At 33.6% G+C, this 18,573-nt stretch overlaps 1 protein-coding gene across 1 annotated transcript; it reads left to right on the forward strand.

The window, feature by feature from the left end:
* Positions 1–3,374: 3,374 nt before the first annotated feature.
* Positions 3,375–18,112, forward strand: LOC148604267 (putative glutamate receptor). The gene is made up of 8 exons (XM_088550280.1): positions 3,375–3,532; positions 4,392–4,424; positions 4,689–4,877; positions 6,271–6,506; positions 7,412–7,503; positions 7,906–8,654; positions 8,987–10,656; positions 17,361–18,112. The coding sequence occupies exons 1-7, from the start codon at positions 3,470–3,472 to the stop codon at positions 9,041–9,043; spliced, it is 1,419 nt and encodes a 472-aa protein (XP_088406406.1). The 5' UTR covers positions 3,375–3,469; the 3' UTR covers positions 9,044–10,656; positions 17,361–18,112.
* Positions 18,113–18,573: the final 461 nt, after the last annotated feature.

The following is an 18,573-nucleotide window of genomic DNA, read 5'->3' on the forward strand; positions in this document are numbered from 1 at the left end:
GACGTGGAAGTGGTTTGTTATTATATTCAGCAGTGAATAACTAATATTATTATTATTATTTAGAATTTAGATATCAAATAGTTTTTCGCTTTAATTTGACATTTTAAAACTTTCCATAATCTTGGTTGTCAAGAAGATTTGAAAATTATCAAAATAATGAGATAATAAAAGTCCGTAGAGGACTACAGTGGAGCATTATATTTTTTATGCAATCGGAACCATTCGGTCATTTCCGTTGTCTCCTATTTTGGGCGAAATGGTACAATCAGTTTTAAAGCAAATGTTCAAGAAATTATCTCTGATTTTCTTTTCATATTTTTTTATTTAAAAAAAAGAGTCGTCTGGTCGTATGCACTAATGAATTTAGTATATACATAGCCGGGCGGTTGTTTAAAACGTAATCCGTTGGACGCACATTTGTTCACTTATCTAATTTGAATCATTTGGTATTTGTATTTTTTTAATATGTTTATTATTTTGTTTTGTTTTGTTTTGTTTTGTTTTGTTTTTGTTTTTGTTTTTGTTTTTGTTTTGTTTTGTTTTTTTGTTTTTTTGTTGTTTTTTTTGGGGGGGGTTGTTTGTTTGTTTGTTTGTTTTTGTTTGTTTGTTTGTTTTTTCACATTTTAACCCTAGCTGTGCAAACAGCACACTAGAAAAAAGGAAACTACAGACAAGTTAGTGTACTAACCAACCTTCTCAAAACTTTATGAAAGAGCTATTGAATCTCGGATATGTGATTTTTTTTTATAAACTACATTTAACATTTTCTTATCTGCTTTAGACCTGGCTACAGTTGTCAAGATATTTTCATCAAAATTATTGAAGACTGGCGTAAATCTTCAGATAAAAATGTGTAAGTTCACTGCTGCTATATTGATGGATTTTGATTGTCTACCGCGAATGATCTGCTACTGTTGAAATTGAAAAGCTATGGTTTGTCTGAACATGGTCTATCTTTATTAAATAGTTATCTTAAAACATGTTTGTTTGTTTGTTGGGGTTTAACGTCCGAGCAGCAATATTTCAGCTATATTCAGACAGTGAACATGAAATTGATGATAAAATGAATATGAAATGATGATGAAATGAAAAAGGGATGGGACACAGGGACAATGGGGTCGACAAATTCTGAGCACTATTTAGTCGCTTTTTACGACAAGCTTAGCGCTGCTGCAGGCCTATTCTTTTAACACCCGGACCTGCACGGGGCTTAAAACAGGAAGCAATGTGCTAAAATTGGTTCTATATTAAGTCCCTTTTGGACATTCATAAAGGGGTTTCACAGGTGTTAATTTTGGAACCGGTCCTTTTAACTATCTTTATTAACGACATGTATCACTTTATTTCGAAAGTGACTTATATAACTATGCTGATGACAATACATTATCATATATAACAGCAATGATCTACTTACTCGAATCATTTAAGCCCTTTCCATCTCCGATTCTCTCCACCCAAAGGAGCAATCGTAGATCGGCGGAATTACATGACTGATATTATTCGGGTTAATGATCTACAAGATATTGTTAACACTCTGGAACAGAAGAGTGGTGTTTTAATCAAATGGTTCTCAGACACTCATATGAAAGCAAGTCCTGACAAGTTTCAGGCTATTGCAATTGGCAGTAACACTCAAAAATAGAACATTACTTTTAATTTAGATGGTAATGATATCCTCTGTGAGGATGAGGTAAATGCACTTGGTATAACATTTGATTTTAAATTGAACTTTAATAAATAATTAAATGTGTCAAAAAGAATCGGTAATCACCTCAGTAACTTTGGTAAATTTACAATATCTTTTTCTTTTTTACTAGCAAATTTCAACTATTGTCCAGTAGAATGGAATATTTGTAATGAGAGCTGTACAAAACAGTACATATGAAGAGTTGTTAACAAAGTCTAAGATGCCATCCTTAAGAGTTAGACGATTAAGATTTTTAGCTATACATGTATATAAAGTAATTAACAATTACATGGTATGATAAAGAAAGTACTTATTCTTTTTGGTATACAAACTTGGTGAACATCCCAAGAGTAAACACAGGCTGGTATGTGTTTGATAAATAAGTGGGATGGGGAGGGATGCTCTTTCTCCTTTTCCTTTGGCTTACCCAACTGACAGATGCAAATTAATCTCCTTAAATTTTTTCATTTATTATTTTAATTTTGTGGGCATGTTATTTTTAATGTTTTTTACTGCTTAATAGCATCTGCTTTCATATCAAGCTTGCATTACTTTTATTTTTAGTGCTTTATTTGTGTGCTTGATTACTTGCATGTTATTTATAAGTTGTATGTCACGTGTGTTTTAAGTTTATGTGTATGTCTTGTGTTTATTTATGTGGATTTTAAAAACTCGACAGAGTTTATGTTTTCTTGTTTGATATATCGACTTTAAGTAAAGTTTACTTGACTTTTTACTTTTTTCACACTTCTGTCTTCTAGAACTTTATGCACAAAAATGCAAAATTATACAAAAGTATGTACTTTTTGCTGCATTTTTATAATATAAAATTTTGTAGCTGAATGATTGCAGAGTTTAGAAATTAATTAAATCGAATACTTTTGTAGTCGAGATGGCGAAAAATACATGGTCGATCTGACTTCATTGAAAAAGCAAAATTCTCGACTAATTGTATCGACTAACTTATTTTTACTTCTGTTATCTCTCCGTTAACTTAAAGTTAAGAATAAGGTGCATATTGATAAATTATCAATAATTTAATTTTTTGCATAAGTTTTGATCGGTTAGGCTTTCGTTGCTTGCTCGTTTTATTTTTCATGGTTTGGAAAGAGGCAGTAACTCAAGGACGTGTTTAATAATGCTCTAATGTCAAAGTTGTTTACTTTGCTATATATATAATAGCAAATTGACTTCGAGCCACGAAAGCTGGATCGAGGATTTAGTATACATAGGTCGACTGGACTTGTCATGATATAAAAATAAAAATATTCATGCCATGCATACAGCTTTTTTCTGTCGATCATATGAATTTAAACTAGTCAGTTTTTTTTTTTTCATTCGATTATTAGAACTATCTCATGGTTACTTAATCTTCAATTGTATTGCATCAATGTTTTGTTACATGCAGAAAATTCCATCGAATAAAGATAGTTTTCCCATTTTCCACATGCACAATTATAGTTCACCCCACACATTTTTCTTTCAAATTCATGCTTATTTCCTTTCAAACCATTCAAGAGGGACGGTCTTCCAAAATGATTAATACCCCTAATAAAATACACTGTGATATTTCTTGATGGGGTACTTTTAACAAGATAGTAGACGAAACATCCCTGAAATGAAATGAACCGTCCCTACTATACATGTCCAATGACTGAGATATTTAATTGAAACATAAAACCGTCTACACCTTACGTACATAATTTAAATCACCATGCATAAATGTAAAATTGTAAAATCATTTATGTGCGTCACTGCAGATATAAACAGTCGCACCGAAGTATGGATATGTACATGTATGCACTATATGTATTTTTGTTTGTATTTTGCGGTTGCGTAAATGGGGTAAGTTTTGGTTACTTGAAATGCGTGTTAAGGATGATTTAAATTATGATTAACTTCGTTGCATGGTTTTCAACTTTTTATTATTAGTTCTTCAAACAAGCTTGTCAAAACAGGTCACTTAAGGTCACGAAATATTGTGCAACCAACAGACGCCAGTTTGTTTCTTAAGACTAAATTCCGTTTAATTTTTAAGTTGATATACTATTAAAACAAGAGGAACTGACCTTATATAAAGTGGTTAACCAGAAATTAAGATGTCGAGATCACGACTTGCCGAGCACTCGACATAAAAAGTCGTTATATCCACATATTTAAAAGCACATTTAAACTTTGTGTGTCTTAAATGTACCACTCTAAAAATTAAATCATAACAATTGATTTTTTTTTTATTTCTGATCACGTTAAGTCTACATAACCAACTTCGGGACACTTTAAGCTTGTACCTAGAGAACTTCGTATTTCTTTTGGAGTAAACTGGCCAACGTTTTATAGTTTTCCTTTCCTCTTTCGTCTACCCCGGACTTGACATTTTATAAGCAAATCGGCGGGTGTTTCTAGAAAAGCAGAGAACGCTTATCCTACCGGTGCACCTGGTCCGTGCTCCCAGTTTTTAGTAGAGTCCGAGTTGCTCATTAACTTTTGTTACTTTGTTTGTATTATTTTAGTAACTTTATGTTCTTTGTTGTATTTGTATGTTTTCCATGTCTGGTCTTTGTACCTGGATTACATTCTATTGATTTCCGCTAGAATCCTGGTTCCCTTGATTATTTTCAAAAGATATAAATACACTGTTTTAATTTGTTTTACTTGGTGGTTTGTTTAACCCTATAATAACTATTGCTTTATTTGCATTTTTTAGAGAATGACTACTTACAGAGTAACGACAATCATAGTAAGTAAATTTCTGTTATAAATTATCATACTGGATTGTCAAGTTATCAAACTTAAAGAAGTGCTGTCTAAAATAATAAATAAAATCCAAATTGTAAAAATGCCAAATTGGACTAGAAAATAAAAAGACTGATTAAATGCACTTACTCTTCGTTATCAATTGCACACGGAAGAGTACTAAGTTTAATCAGTAACCTGGTACATGCCTATGCTTTAAACAGTCTACTTTCTCATACAGATAATACATCTAAATGATCTTTTATAGCATGAACCAATGATGATGTACTCTGATTCAACTAAATCTGGATTCATTGGTTTTATTCCTGATCTCCTGAAGAAAATTAGCATTGTTTCTAATGTCACTTTCGACATCAACCATGTTCAAGACAACCGGTATGGAGCAAAAACAGAATGGGGAAACTGGACTGGAATGATTGGAGAACTCACAACAAATGTAAGCATGGTATTAGGTTTATTGCGTATATATAACTACGAATATATCAAATCTGATTATCCTCGATATGAAAGTTACCAAATTATTTCATTAGCAAAACGCTGATACAACAGACACTTTACAAAAGTTCATAATAAGGAGTAGGAACACGAATGGCAAAAAATATGGCCTTACTCATGCAAGACTTCATGTAAAGAAATAGCTAACTAGTATATTTGTTGACCAAAAGAATTAGATGATTCCGTTATACAACCCCTATAGTACGAAGTCATTTTTTAATGTTGTGCTCACATCATATAAATTTCGTGCGCATTTAATAAATATATTGAGCGAACAAAATATATGATGTGCGCACTGTATAGGCCCCTTGACTTTTAAGTGCTTGAATTTGCGTTGCATATCTTTTAATTTCACGACTGGTTGTCGGTTCAAACCCCGGCCGGGTTATACCAATTTCTTTGACATTTGTAATCACTAGACTGAGTTGTAAGTTAAACTCTTGACCAAACTATACGACAAGCGTGATGACTTCTTATTTCGTATCGTTAACTTTTCTTTCATTTTGTGGGAACATTCCTTCCGTGCTTGCGTATGGAGTTTTCATATCACAACTGATATGTTATGCCAGAGCTTGCCGAAACTATTCGGACTATATACCGTACTGAGACATTTTACAATTAGGTTTCTGGAATAGGGATATGTTGCTAACATATTAAAGTTATCACTACATTGCTACAAAAGTTTTTGGTCGCCATCATGGACTCTTGGATCGTTATGGTGTATACATCAGCACCATGAGAACCGGATTGTTCACCGTGCCATATAGTTTTCATTTCCCATATCGTCTACCAGAGCGTGATAGTATGGCAACATGGCGGGTGATGTTTGCCCTACCTGTGAACTGGTTCATGCCCCCAGTTTTTAGTGGAATATGGGTTACTCATTTACTTTTGTTTCTTCGTAAGTGTTATTTTGCTTATATCTTGTTATATTTGTGTTGTGTGTGTCTGTGTGTCTATTCTTTCCATGTGTATAGTATAACCGTTATCCTTGGGTCTGCTAGTTATCGTTTGAATCCTGGTTTACTTGATCTCCCTTTTGGAAAATGAGTCTTCCTACTGTCTGTTGCGTCTTTCTGTTTGTGGCAACAATTAAATTCCTGCTCAGAGAGTCGGTACAATGCTGGGTGTGATAGACTTGGTAAATCATTCTCGTCTTGAATGCATAAAATGCCTACCATGCAGGTAGGACTTTTAACTACAATTAATAAATCGCAGTTGCCCTAAGTGTTAAAAGGGTTTCTAGAGCAATATCCATCTACAAGAAATTATTTTGAAAACTTAAACATATAAAAATATTAGCCATTCGAGTTTTTTCATACTCGTGTTTGTAGAAATCAGACATAGCCGCCGCAGCACTGACGGTGACGGCTGAGCGTAACAGTGCAGTATATTTTTCTCATCCTGTTATGGAAACTGGTATGGTAATTGTAATAAAGAAGTTATCGGCTGGTGGATGGAGCACTGTGAAAGGTTTCTTCAGCTTTTTACAACCTTTTTCCGTGGATACATGGGTAGCTGTCGTCTTGGCTTATATTATTGCATCAGTGTTGTATGGTCTCATTCTACAGTAAGTTAACAAATAAATGAATGACAAGGTAAAGTTTAAAAAATACATAAATGATTGACAAAGTAAAGTTTAAAAAAAATAAATAAATGATTGACAAAGTAAAGTTTAAAAAACTTAAATCAGGAAGCGATCATGGGTCTGCGGTGAAGATGGTATCCGATAGGATATCGTTTCCGACTTGGCATATATACAAATATTTATAAAACAGTTCCTATGTGAAATTAAAGAGAGCGAACAAAGTGGAAAATACTTGTTGCAAAATAAATTTTACTTGATTTTTGAAAAAAAAATGCACATGAACTTAACGCCGTCATTTTTATGAATATGATGGTGTCATTCTGACGATGGTAACCCAGTTTAGTTAAACAATGCACTAGTTTAGGGAAACGTCTGTGCTTGCAATTTATTATCTTAAAATTAGAAAAAATAACGCAAATTAAGATATGATACTAGTAATCAATTATTGTCCAATTTAGAAACATCTCATTATAGTTAATCTTTAGTGATAGAGGCAATGGATGATACTCACTGGCACACTGATTATGTAGACGGTCACAAAGAAAACATTCTTCGCAGCTGTCCTCTTCAGCTTAGCACCGAATATGACATTATAGCGCAAACAGGGATGTCGTTCATGGTGGGGGAAGATTAGGTGAAATACTTAAGGGAGTTAACTTGAAATTGAGAAAAAAATGTAGTAGCTTGAATCAAAATATGTCGAACTATTTCCCTAGAAATTAATTATTTTACTCGCTATAAAAGTCAGCGAGAATCAAAAGGCGCTATCTCTACCAGTACTCTTAATTTTGATTTTCTATATATTATTCTTGTCGTTGTTTCAAATGCTTTAACTTTCAATATGAAAAATGTGACATTGATCATCAAAGCCTTTTTTCTCATTCTAGTTTTGATCCAATCGAAGAGGAAGGAAGCGATTCTTTACTTAAAAATACGCTGAGCGGTTTTCCTATAATGTTCTATAGACTTTGCTTTCAAGGTAATATTACGTTTGTATATTTGACCGATATCAATATATACTGAAACCGCCTCGAACGAATTCAGAACTCTACCACGTAGAAACTGAGGAATTCAAATTCAAGTAAGATGTTTTGTCTTTAATAGTATTCCGTTTCTTAAAATTACAAATTTGTATATTACTAGGAACGTAGTCTATATTTAACTCCTTGGTCTACTCTTGTAATTGATTTTGTCTATCCTGCACATGAATTATACATGAAATACAATCTGACATTGGACGTTCAAGCACAGCCAACATGTTCAACAGTTTAGTATACATTGTTTAGTAAATTGCAATATTTTAAAAAAGGTTTACTTTGCTTGTGAGTTTTCTATTTGCGTGTCGTTTTGATAGTGACATATCTGGTTCATGTATTTTTAGGTAGCTTAGCACCAACAGCCTGTAGTTCTCGAGCAGCACGTATATTACTCAGCTTTTGGTGTGTATTTGTTATCTTCCTATTTGCAACTTACATTACGTCACTTGCAACGCTTTTAGAGAAAGGAGACGGTTCCCGTTTACTGACACCGATTACGTCATTTAAAGATTTGTCAAAGCAAACGGAAATTAAGTATGGTACAACGACTATGGGACAGACCCGTTTCTACTTCAAAAATGCAAAAGACGAAGTAGACAAAGCTATCGGAAAACATTTTGAAGACTATCCCGATGAACTTGTGAAATCGACCAATGATGGAATAAAACGAGTAAGGTCAGGAAACTACGCTTTTATCATGGAGGAATTCGATGCTAGAAACATTGCAGGGAAAACGCCTTGTGATCTTATGTTGATTACTCACTCCTTCATTAGAAGAACATATGCATTTGGATGTGCATCCAACGAAATTTGTCGTAGTCTCAACGTTGCTATTCTTCAGCTTATTCAAGATGGTGAAATGCAAGCACTTAAAGAGAAATGGTTCAAAACTCAATGTGATACTCAATTTGAAGATGCGTATATACAATATGTCAACGCCTATGAAAGTAAAAAGGCTGAATCTGGTGTCTACTTTAATGCCTACAGCTTATCAATGCAGAAAGTTGGTAGTGTATTCATATTTCTCGCTGTTGGTTTGATATTCAGCGTTGTTGCATTAGTGTGTGAAATTTTCTTTGAAAAACGAATTGAGGTGAGTAGAAATAAATCTGTCTAAATTGCATTTCATGCTTTCAAAAGTTATGAAGCATCGATTCATTTTACGTAAATGGTTCATACCGTTAATATATACTCCACATAAGCATATTGTTTTTTTGTATGTTAATGTTTTTAAAGTTAGCTAATATGACCATGTACTAATTGGGCCAGATTTTTTTCTCTCTCTCCAAATAATGGCAATATTCTGTGGACAAAAATTAGGACTAGCATTTTAAACAAATTCCTATCCAAAGAAAATCAAATGTCACGTGTCATTATTGCATGGTTTGATTGTGTTTTACGTCATGTTTTATTTTATTCTTACAGAAAAAGATCAAAAGGGGAGATAATGATTTTCAAGCCATTACCAACGATATGCAGTAAATACATAGACAAAAATGTAGCCTAAACTTTTTTTGCAAAACTCTTGTTATCTTGCATTACATTCCAATCTCATCGACAGAGGTAAACCTTCTTTTCTTGTGTTTTTAACTATTTGTCTGCTTACACTGGAGTTACTATTGTGCAAAGTAAGTTTTCAAATGAATATAATTAATTTAAATAAAGAACCAAAGAAAATGTGAAGTCATATCTAAGTGACCGAAAATAAAAAAAAAAAACAATAGGTCGAGGCAGCACTTTCGTAGGGGGAAAGTCTCGTGCAACGTATATTGGATTCAGTGTTATTATCCTACGCATTGGGGTGCGGCTACTTCAAAGCTACACCCCAATATTTAACCCATCTCATTGTGCAAATGATATAGAAGAACGTGTACAATAATGCGAATTGCGCTAATTATAAATGCCTTCAGATATTATGCACGTCTTGTGTTGTAGACCCTATAAGCTAACGCGGTAGTAAATTAAAAAGTTTGTGGAGGAGATTGACATAAATCGTGAAAAAGGGGCGAATTACTATGAATGAATATCTGCATTCATCTTCAAAAATGTTAACATCAAAAGGAGAAGCGACATACTTTAGGACTGGTCGAATACTGAAATACATACAATGCTGGGAAAAATTCTGAGATTTAGATGTCTCACCATAACTGGTCGTGCTATTCATTGGTGGATCAAGGCGGGGTCTATCCTTAAGCTCGTAGAGTTTGATTGATTACACAGAAAAAACCTGAAATATCAATGGAGCAACCCCATTGGGCTAGCGAGTGCTCCTCCCGGACTGCTATCTATCCACATATTGAATGGACAACTAACTAAAATGAACAATATAGGTACATGTACAACACATACTGAAATTAAGAACTTGTTTTTTATGACTTAAGTCTTGTTTATTACGAACACCAGCAAAATTATGCATTATTATATATAATATCATACATTATACACACACTAGCCTGCGCGTCCGAGAATTTCGTATTCCTTGGAATAAATTCGATGTGCATTTGATTCATTGCCCATCTATATATGTCCTTGCAATATTGTGTGTTCCTGCTTTTTAAATCTCTACAAAGATAGTGAATTTACTAACTTTTTTTATATTTGTGCTTTGTTCAGTGAAGTTCAAAATGGTTGTTGTGGTAAACGTGGTTTTCGTTAATACTGGATTCAGCAACAAATCTTAGTAAAACAGTGTCACCTTTCTCAGTCGTAAATCCACACCCTGGCTACTGGCTAGAGAAAAAACATTATTCTGTTCCAGCAATTTGTAAATTCCATTAAGAGTCACTTCTCATTTACCTTATTATCTTGTGATGAAGATCATCGTATAGTTGAAGAATGATCAACAACCCAATCATGATATTATAAAGCTTCCTATCTAGATCTACATCTACATGTATGTGTACACCTGTGAAATGGTAAAGCAATCATTTTCTTCCGTCAATGTTAATTATTAAGTAAATAGTTACTAGGTATCCATGGCTACCCACAATGCATTTGCCATTCTGTAAACTCTCACTACTGTAGCTATCACTAGGGCAAATAACTGATGAGGAAGTATACAGAGGACTATATTTAGGATTCAAAGCTGTAGTGAGGTAAGATATATCGTTTAAAAAGAGTAAAAAAAAGTTCTGTTTCGAAAAAAACACAAAATGTTGCAACTTTGTAAACTTAACACACCGGAACGTCTGGCTTAGTTCAGATATATATATATGTGTGTGTGTGTGTGTGTGTGTGTGTGTGTGTGTGTGTGTGTTGTTAAGCATTTATATTTGATGATTTATGCATTTACCGACATTTGAAATTCTGGATGTGGATTTCGAGGCCAAACAGGACGTGCAAAACAATTTAAGAAAGGCCGAAACAATATATATCGGTAGATGTGCGTATACATGTAGTTCATTTTTACCTGTCGAATGCAATGCATAAGAAAGTATATTTCAATGAAAATAAATGGTACAATTTGACAATCCATGTTCACTCTACAGTTGTCTCTTACTAGGAATTAATGGGAAATTGTTTTGCATAAGTCAATTATAGGTGTCTTCTTTAACTCAGCTAAAGGAAAGTGTGACTAGATTTTTCAATCGAATAGTATGAAGAGTTACTAGCTGTTGTTTCTTACTAGCTGTCCTCTTTCGTCACCCGCACTTGACTTTTTTTATGAAAAACTCGGCTGGTATTTCTAGAAAAGCAGAGGACCCTTACCTTACCGGTGCACCTAGTCCATGCTCCAAGCTTTTCGTGGAGTTCAATTTTCTCATTAACTTTTGTTACTTAGTATATACTATTTTAGTTACTTCATGTTCATTGTTGTGTTTGACTGTTTTCCATATCTAGTCTTTGTCCCTGGATTACATTCTTTTCATTTCCGCTTGAATCTTGGTTCCCTTGAAGCCTCTTTACTACTTTTTACGACACTGAAAACGAGATCCATTGCTGGCTTTGCATCACAGCCAATATATTTAGCATACAAAAAAATGCAAAGAATATTAAAAAAAAAGCATGAAATGATTAATGATCCATATTTATTGGAAAACTTCGGTTTTTTTAATCATAATGCATGTCTCATCTGTGCAAGTAGGAATGGTCATGTACACTTGACGTTTGAATTAAGATTAAAAAATACTCCTTCGGTGACAGTAATTATTAGATGCTGAACAACTTCTATCCATGCATGCAGGCTTCAGGCTTGTTCAAGAGATATTATTGATGGAACGTAGGCACGTCTGCAAATCAGCATTTGACAATAACACATCTGTATTCGATTCATTGAAAAGTTGTGTTCTGTGCTGGAAAACTTGCCAATATTTCATCTGAATATTTGCAGTTAAATAATGTATTTAAATAAAAATACCAAAGTAATGTCAAAGTTATAACTTTGTAATTAACAAACATTTCACGGTTATGCGATATTTACCCAATAATTCTGCACTACAGAAAACAAAGCCATGTGTAGTGCTGAGCATGTCATGTTGTGAGGAACCAGACACCCACACGTCATTAATGACTTGCCATTTTGCCAAGATAAGATGGAATAAATGATGAAGAGGAAGTATTTATGATCAGCCTGCAATAACATGAGATAATACATTCTACCACGGACTTCAAAAATTACATAAACTGCTTTTATTCTTTGATACGAAAAGAAATAATCAAGATAAATGTTTCCAGGTACTGACATCAAGACAAATAGAGATGACCATGCTAGATTCTATAATTTTCAAAGAGGGGGTGGTAATGTTTTGATCCCGAAAGTTATGAAAGTGGGGTTCTAGACTATAATTTGCCCTTCTCAACCATGGAACCCTCCCCTCGCGTCCGTCACTGTTTTAAAAAGTACTGCTATAATCGAAATAAATAATATGTGTAAACCTGTTTGGCTTTTAGTGCAAAGTAGCAACTAGCATGTGAAATACTTGGAAGAATGCTATGCAAATGAATCTGTCATTAATAAACTTGTGTTTTACATATAATTTTTGTTGATTACAAATTGTGGGCAAAAGAACAAATTCGGAGCAAACTAAGCGTGCATGTAATAACATATTAACATATATACATGCACAAAAAGAACAATAAACCACACAAAACCATGACAGAACTAGACTAAAATCAAACAAAAATAGAATGTTACATAGTTTTACACTGATCTTAGAGTATTGTGTAGATTTTTATCTTGGAGTATTGTGTATATTTTTGTATAATCTTTTAGGCTAAAAACCACTAATTCCACTTCCCATAGGCTTCTATGCTAATTTCACAATATTCAATGGCTTCTCTGGACTTTACCTTAACTTTAACCTGCAGATGACTATATATCAGCATGATTCTACATATGTCAGCTCACAATCCTCAGAATGGCATGTGGGGTTAGCAGACTTGCAGTGCAGTACTGGTCACCGGAAGTGAAGGGTCTATAAATAGCATGGGAAATCCCAGTGTTTTCACAAGATAGGGGTATATTTAAAAATCATTATGGAGATTAGGCTTCACATCACAAGAAGCAAAATGCACCTATAAAATGTACAGAAATGTTTTTCCTTTCAGAAACTGTTTAAATTTTTAAAATAAGATGAGAACTTTTTTCACAGCACTATGAGGAACAGGGGTAATTTCTGCGTAGGACTATTTTTGCGTACGTTCCAAATGCTCATTGGTTGAATTGGTGGTCTGTAACCTAAACAGTCACTTTTTGTCTTAGAAAAAATAAATAACTATACAGGTATCTTCCTACAAACATACTGAATGCATTTGCAAAGTTTCAGTGAAATGTGACAAGCACTTTTTTAAATATTTGATTTTTAAATATAGGGTAACCAAGTTGTGCGAGCAAAAAAGTGAAAATATTCTACCATACTGAAATGCATTAAATATTTGCAAAGAACTTTTTCTGACTTTTCAAATAAAAAATATCAATCACAACTTGTTTTTTAACAATATTAATGAAGAAATAGTTTTAAAAGTAATCATTTTCTGAGAAATTGGTCTATTTTTAAAAATTTATTTCTGACATGCCTCCCCCTTTTTCTTGATCACATGTCAAAAATCCTAAATCTTTAAATTTTCACAAAAGGTGATATATTTGGCTTTAAATTTGTAAATACAGTGTTTTCACATTAAAACATGACCAGTAAAGGGCACCTAAAGCAAAAAAAGTGCTCAATAATGGATTTTCCATGTTGCCATAGGGGAATGCTTATATGGCCTTAACCGCAGTAATGAAAGTGAGTTTTTCCTCATTTCTAACCTAATTTTTGCTCAAATCTACACAAAACTTGATTTCAAGTGCTTATTACTACCATATTTAGGTAAATATAGCCCTCAAAGTTTAATATTTGATATTTTTACTAAATTTTCTACACTTTTTACAAGATAGGACATAAAAATCAGCCAAAAAGACCAATTTTCCATAATTTGGACCTATAACTTAAAAAAATGCATATTTTGAAGGATTTTTGTAGTGTATTCCTCTCATGGCAAAGTTAACAAGATCTTCAAGTAGTTTAAAGCTATTTCAAGAAACTTTTCATTTTGCCATGGCTTCAGCTTGAGGCTAAAAACCACTAATTCCACTTCCCATAGGCTTCTATGCTAATTTCACAATATTCAATGGCTTCTCTGGACTTTACCTTAACTTTAACCTGCAGATGACTATATATCAGCATGATTCTACATATGTCAGCTCACAATCCTCAGAATGGCATGTGGGGTTAGCAGACTTGCAGTGCAGTACTGGTCACCGGAAGTGAAGGGTCTATAAATAGCATGGGAAATCCCAGTGTTTTCACAAGATAGGGGTATATTTAAAAATCATTATGGAGATTAGGCTTCACATCACAAGAAGCAAAATGCACCTATAAAATGTACAGAAATGTTTTTCCTTTCAGAAACTGTTTAAATTTTTAAAATAAGATGAGAACTTTTTTCACAGCACTATGAGGAACAGGGGTAATTTCTGCGTAGGACTATTTTTGCGTACGTTCCAAATGCTCATTGGTTGAATTGGTGGTCTGTAACCTAAACAGTCACTTTTTGTCTTAGAAAAAATAAATAACTATACAGGTATCTTCCTACAAACATACTGAATGCATTTGCAAAGTTTCAGTGAAATGTGACAAGCACTTTTTTAAATATTTGATTTTTAAATATAGGGTAACCAAGTTGTGCGAGCAAAAAAGTGAAAATATTCTACCATACTGAAATGCATTAAATATTTGCAAAGAACTTTTTCTGACTTTTCAAATAAAAAATATCAATCACAACTTGTTTTTTAACAATATTAATGAAGAAATAGTTTTAAAAGTAATCATTTTCTGAGAAATTGGTCTATTTTTAAAAATTTATTTCTGACATGCCTCCCCCTTTTTCTTGATCACATGTCAAAAATCCTAAATCTTTAAATTTTCACAAAAGGTGATATATTTGGCTTTAAATTTGTAAATACAGTGTTTTCACATTAAAACATGACCAGTAAAGGGCACCTAAAGCAAAAAAAGTGCTCAATAATGGATTTTCCATGTTGCCATAGGGGAATGCTTATATGGCCTTAACCGCAGTAATGAAAGTGAGTTTTTCCTCATTTCTAACCTAATTTTTGCTCAAATCTACACAAAACTTGATTTCAAGTGCTTATTACTACCATATTTAGGTAAATATAGCCCTCAAAGTTTAATATTTGATATTTTTACTAAATTTTCTACACTTTTTACAAGATAGGACATAAAAATCAGCCAAAAAGACCAATTTTCCATAATTTGGACCTATAACTTAAAAAAATGCATATTTTGAAGGATTTTTGTAGTGTATTCCTCTCATGGCAAAGTTAACAAGATCTTCAAGTAGTTTAAAGCTATTTCAAGAAACTTTTCATTTTGCCATGGCTTCAGCTTGAGGCTAAAAACCACTAATTCCACTTCCCATAGGCTTCTATGCTAATTTCACAATATTCAATGGCTTCTCTGGACTTTACCTTAACTTTAACCTGCAGATGACTATATATCAGCATGATTCTACATATGTCAGCTCACAATCCTCAGAATGGCATGTGGGGTTAGCAGACTTGCAGTGCAGTACTGGTCACCGGAAGTGAAGGGTCTATAAATAGCATGGGAAATCCCAGTGTTTTCACAAGATAGGGGTATATTTAAAAATCATTATGGAGATTAGGCTTCACATCACAAGAAGCAAAATGCACCTATAAAATGTACAGAAATGTTTTTCCTTTCAGAAACTGTTTAAATTTTTAAAATAAGATGAGAACTTTTTTCACAGCACTATGAGGAACAGGGGTAATTTCTGCGTAGGACTATTTTTGCGTACGTTCCAAATGCTCATTGGTTGAATTGGTGGTCTGTAACCTTTATCAAAAATTAAAAATGTTTAAACATATTATACAAAGGTATATATACATGCATATGACACTTTTTGTAATACATTATGATGCATTTCTCAAAGTAAGTCGCCCAAATTTGAGTTCAACCAGAGAGGTTGCGTAGCAAATAAACATTCCGCAATTCTATACGCTGAAAAAAACGTCCGATTTCAAGCCATTCTTGCTGTCACAAAAAAAAGCAGTTCGCCACACTATCTACAGTATACTATTAAGATATTTATTGAGATTTGATCGTGAATCCTGCACTTTCGCTAGTTTGTTTCACCAACCGAGTATATATGTGAGTAAAAGATTCCAATCCCACAGAACAATGAATAAATATTCACTTAACAGTTTTAATGAACTTAGCAATTAATCAGAAACAACTTCTGAAAGTGCTAATTGCATATAATAATAGTGAAGATATTTCAGTCGGAATGAAATGCTTCGAAAGGTCGCAACACGATACAAACGCAGAAGTCGAACCCTAAACAGTTGGGTCAAGTATGAACACAGCATTCAAACTTGATAACAACTTTAAATCTCGATTGCGATTATACATTTACTTAGACTCAATTTGAAGTGGTCCCCCCGCCTAGTTTCTAAATGGTTCCTGTCACAATCCCCGAAAACAATCCAAACTCTTCTTTGAGGGGTATAGTACATTAACAACTCCAAAAGAGATCCATTCCCTTTTACTAGACCAAGTTATCATTTAGACATCAGATCAGGAAAATGCCTTTCCTGTCCCTTTGTTCCGAACAGGTTCAAGTCGCAATCCTCAAAATTAATGCAAGGCTTTCTTTGGTGACACTGCACCTTGTTTTAAACTATCAAAGTGATCCATTTACTTATATCGTAACTATTGCCAGGACATCGGGAAAATGCTTGCTCCTTGCCTTTTTTGCCCCTTTCTCCTATCTATTTCAAATCATAACCCAAAATATCACTCCCCGTCTGTCCCTCCTGACACAGAATATTGTAAAACCATGTGACATCCAAGTGTTTTTATCCGAGTTTTATTAATATATACTAGTAAAATTCAGTGAAATGGTTGTTTTGCAGCATTCCGGTCCGTAACTCAAAAACAAAAAGTAATACTAGTCTTCTGTTTGAAGTTGTTGCAAACTTAAACAAATATCAACCAACCAAAAGTTATCGTCTACGGACGACCACATGAAGGACGGCGACAGTGCCATAACCGTAATATGTTCGCGCTTTTATAAAATGTAACGTATTAAAAAAAAAACAAGTTGTTATAGATAAGCTTTAAAACCTTCTACTGCCGCCTGTTTTACATGACAACAGAAGTCGACATATATGTTTTTTTTGGTCAAAAATTGATACTCACGCTGTTTAGCAGCAGCTATTTAATCCGACAGAACGTCATATTCCGCAACTTAACATTGTTACTCTTTTTTTTAACAGTAGTCATGGGTCAGCAACAAGGTACGCATATTGCAAACACTACAGACGAAACATTAGAAATAGTGTTAACTTCCAAAGACAGTAAAAACATAAGTATTAGGATTCCGTCTCATGAAGCAAGATGTACACCCCATATGGAAGGGGCGGCAATCGTGTCAGTTTTCCCGCCAGATCCTAAAGCCGATGCACTTGTACAAAAACCTATAGCAGAATATGAAAAGGACTTGGAGAGAGGATTTATAATCAAACACGATGGGAAAACCGCAAATGTAATACGTGCTAAATTAGGAACAATATGGCAAGAGGACGAAGAAGAAAAAAAATAATCGTTTTCAGCAGTGAGATTAATGTTAATCATTTCGGAGTTCTAAAGGCAACCGATTTTCCATTCAAAACATTTTAAACAGAGATACGAAATTCACGGATGTATTTTTGAAATCATTTTCACCATCTTGAGGATTTTCAAACTTTAAGGGAGTCGACTTGTTAACTTATGACCTTAAGTAATAACCCATTGATAGATCTATGCTTAAACACATGGATAGCACTATGTGGTTGAAAGTGTTCACTGTTATAATTCTATTTTCGATACTGATGTTTATGATGTTATAGGCTGCATTTGACTGTTTGTGATGAGGCTCTGATTTAATTTTCGAAATATATTTATATTTTCATATTTTTACTTCATTGTGCTCAATAAAGTTTATTTTGCTTTCGTTATTATACAAAATGTATATTAAAAGTCACTTAAATCATGTTTTTTAATCATTGTGGCAATCTTTCTTATGATAGCTATTGACAAGACTGATGATCATGTACAGTACACATATTTTCGGCAAGGTTCCTTTTTGGGGGATATGGTAGGACTCAAATTTTCATTGGCCCGACTTTTAATGTTATTACATACGCACTGTAAAGCAGTTCTTGTTTTTGTAAAATACTATTTTTGTATGGGGAAAATCCTTACAAACCTTTTAGTAATAATATGGCAGGCACTCGCGCCAAGAACGCTTGAGGATTTATACTCCTACAACGTAAGAGGTTGGAATTCCGTTCCTCAAATACTCCAACCTCTTACTTCTGAGCGCGATATTGCATAACGCTCGTTCCGCCGTTCTTTGAAAGCGGCAGAATTATAGTAAACTATTTTCCATTTAAAACGTTTTATACAGTTTCTTGACCATAACATGGGAAAATGTGGCTTAACTGAAGA

This window comes from Perna viridis, chromosome 10 (assembly GCF_037379345.1).
Source record: "Perna viridis isolate PV_CMFRI_1.1 ecotype Kerala chromosome 10, ASM3737934v1, whole genome shotgun sequence".
NCBI classification, from domain to species: domain Eukaryota; kingdom Metazoa; phylum Mollusca; class Bivalvia; order Mytilida; family Mytilidae; genus Perna; species Perna viridis.

What these genes read in the sequence shown, in the direction of transcription:
- LOC148604267 (XM_088550280.1), top strand. Translation starts at nt 3,470, where the DNA reads ATGGATATGTACATGTATGCACTATATGTATTTTTGTTTGTATTTTGC. An exon ending in TTTGCGGTTGCGTAAATGGG is followed by an intron (nt 3,533 to 4,391) that starts GTAAGTTTTGGT and finishes TGCATTTTTTAG; the next exon opens with AGAATGACTACTTACAGAGT. An exon ending in CTATAGACTTTGCTTTCAAG is followed by an intron (nt 7,504 to 7,905) that starts GTAATATTACGT and finishes ATGTATTTTTAG; the next exon opens with GTAGCTTAGCACCAACAGCC.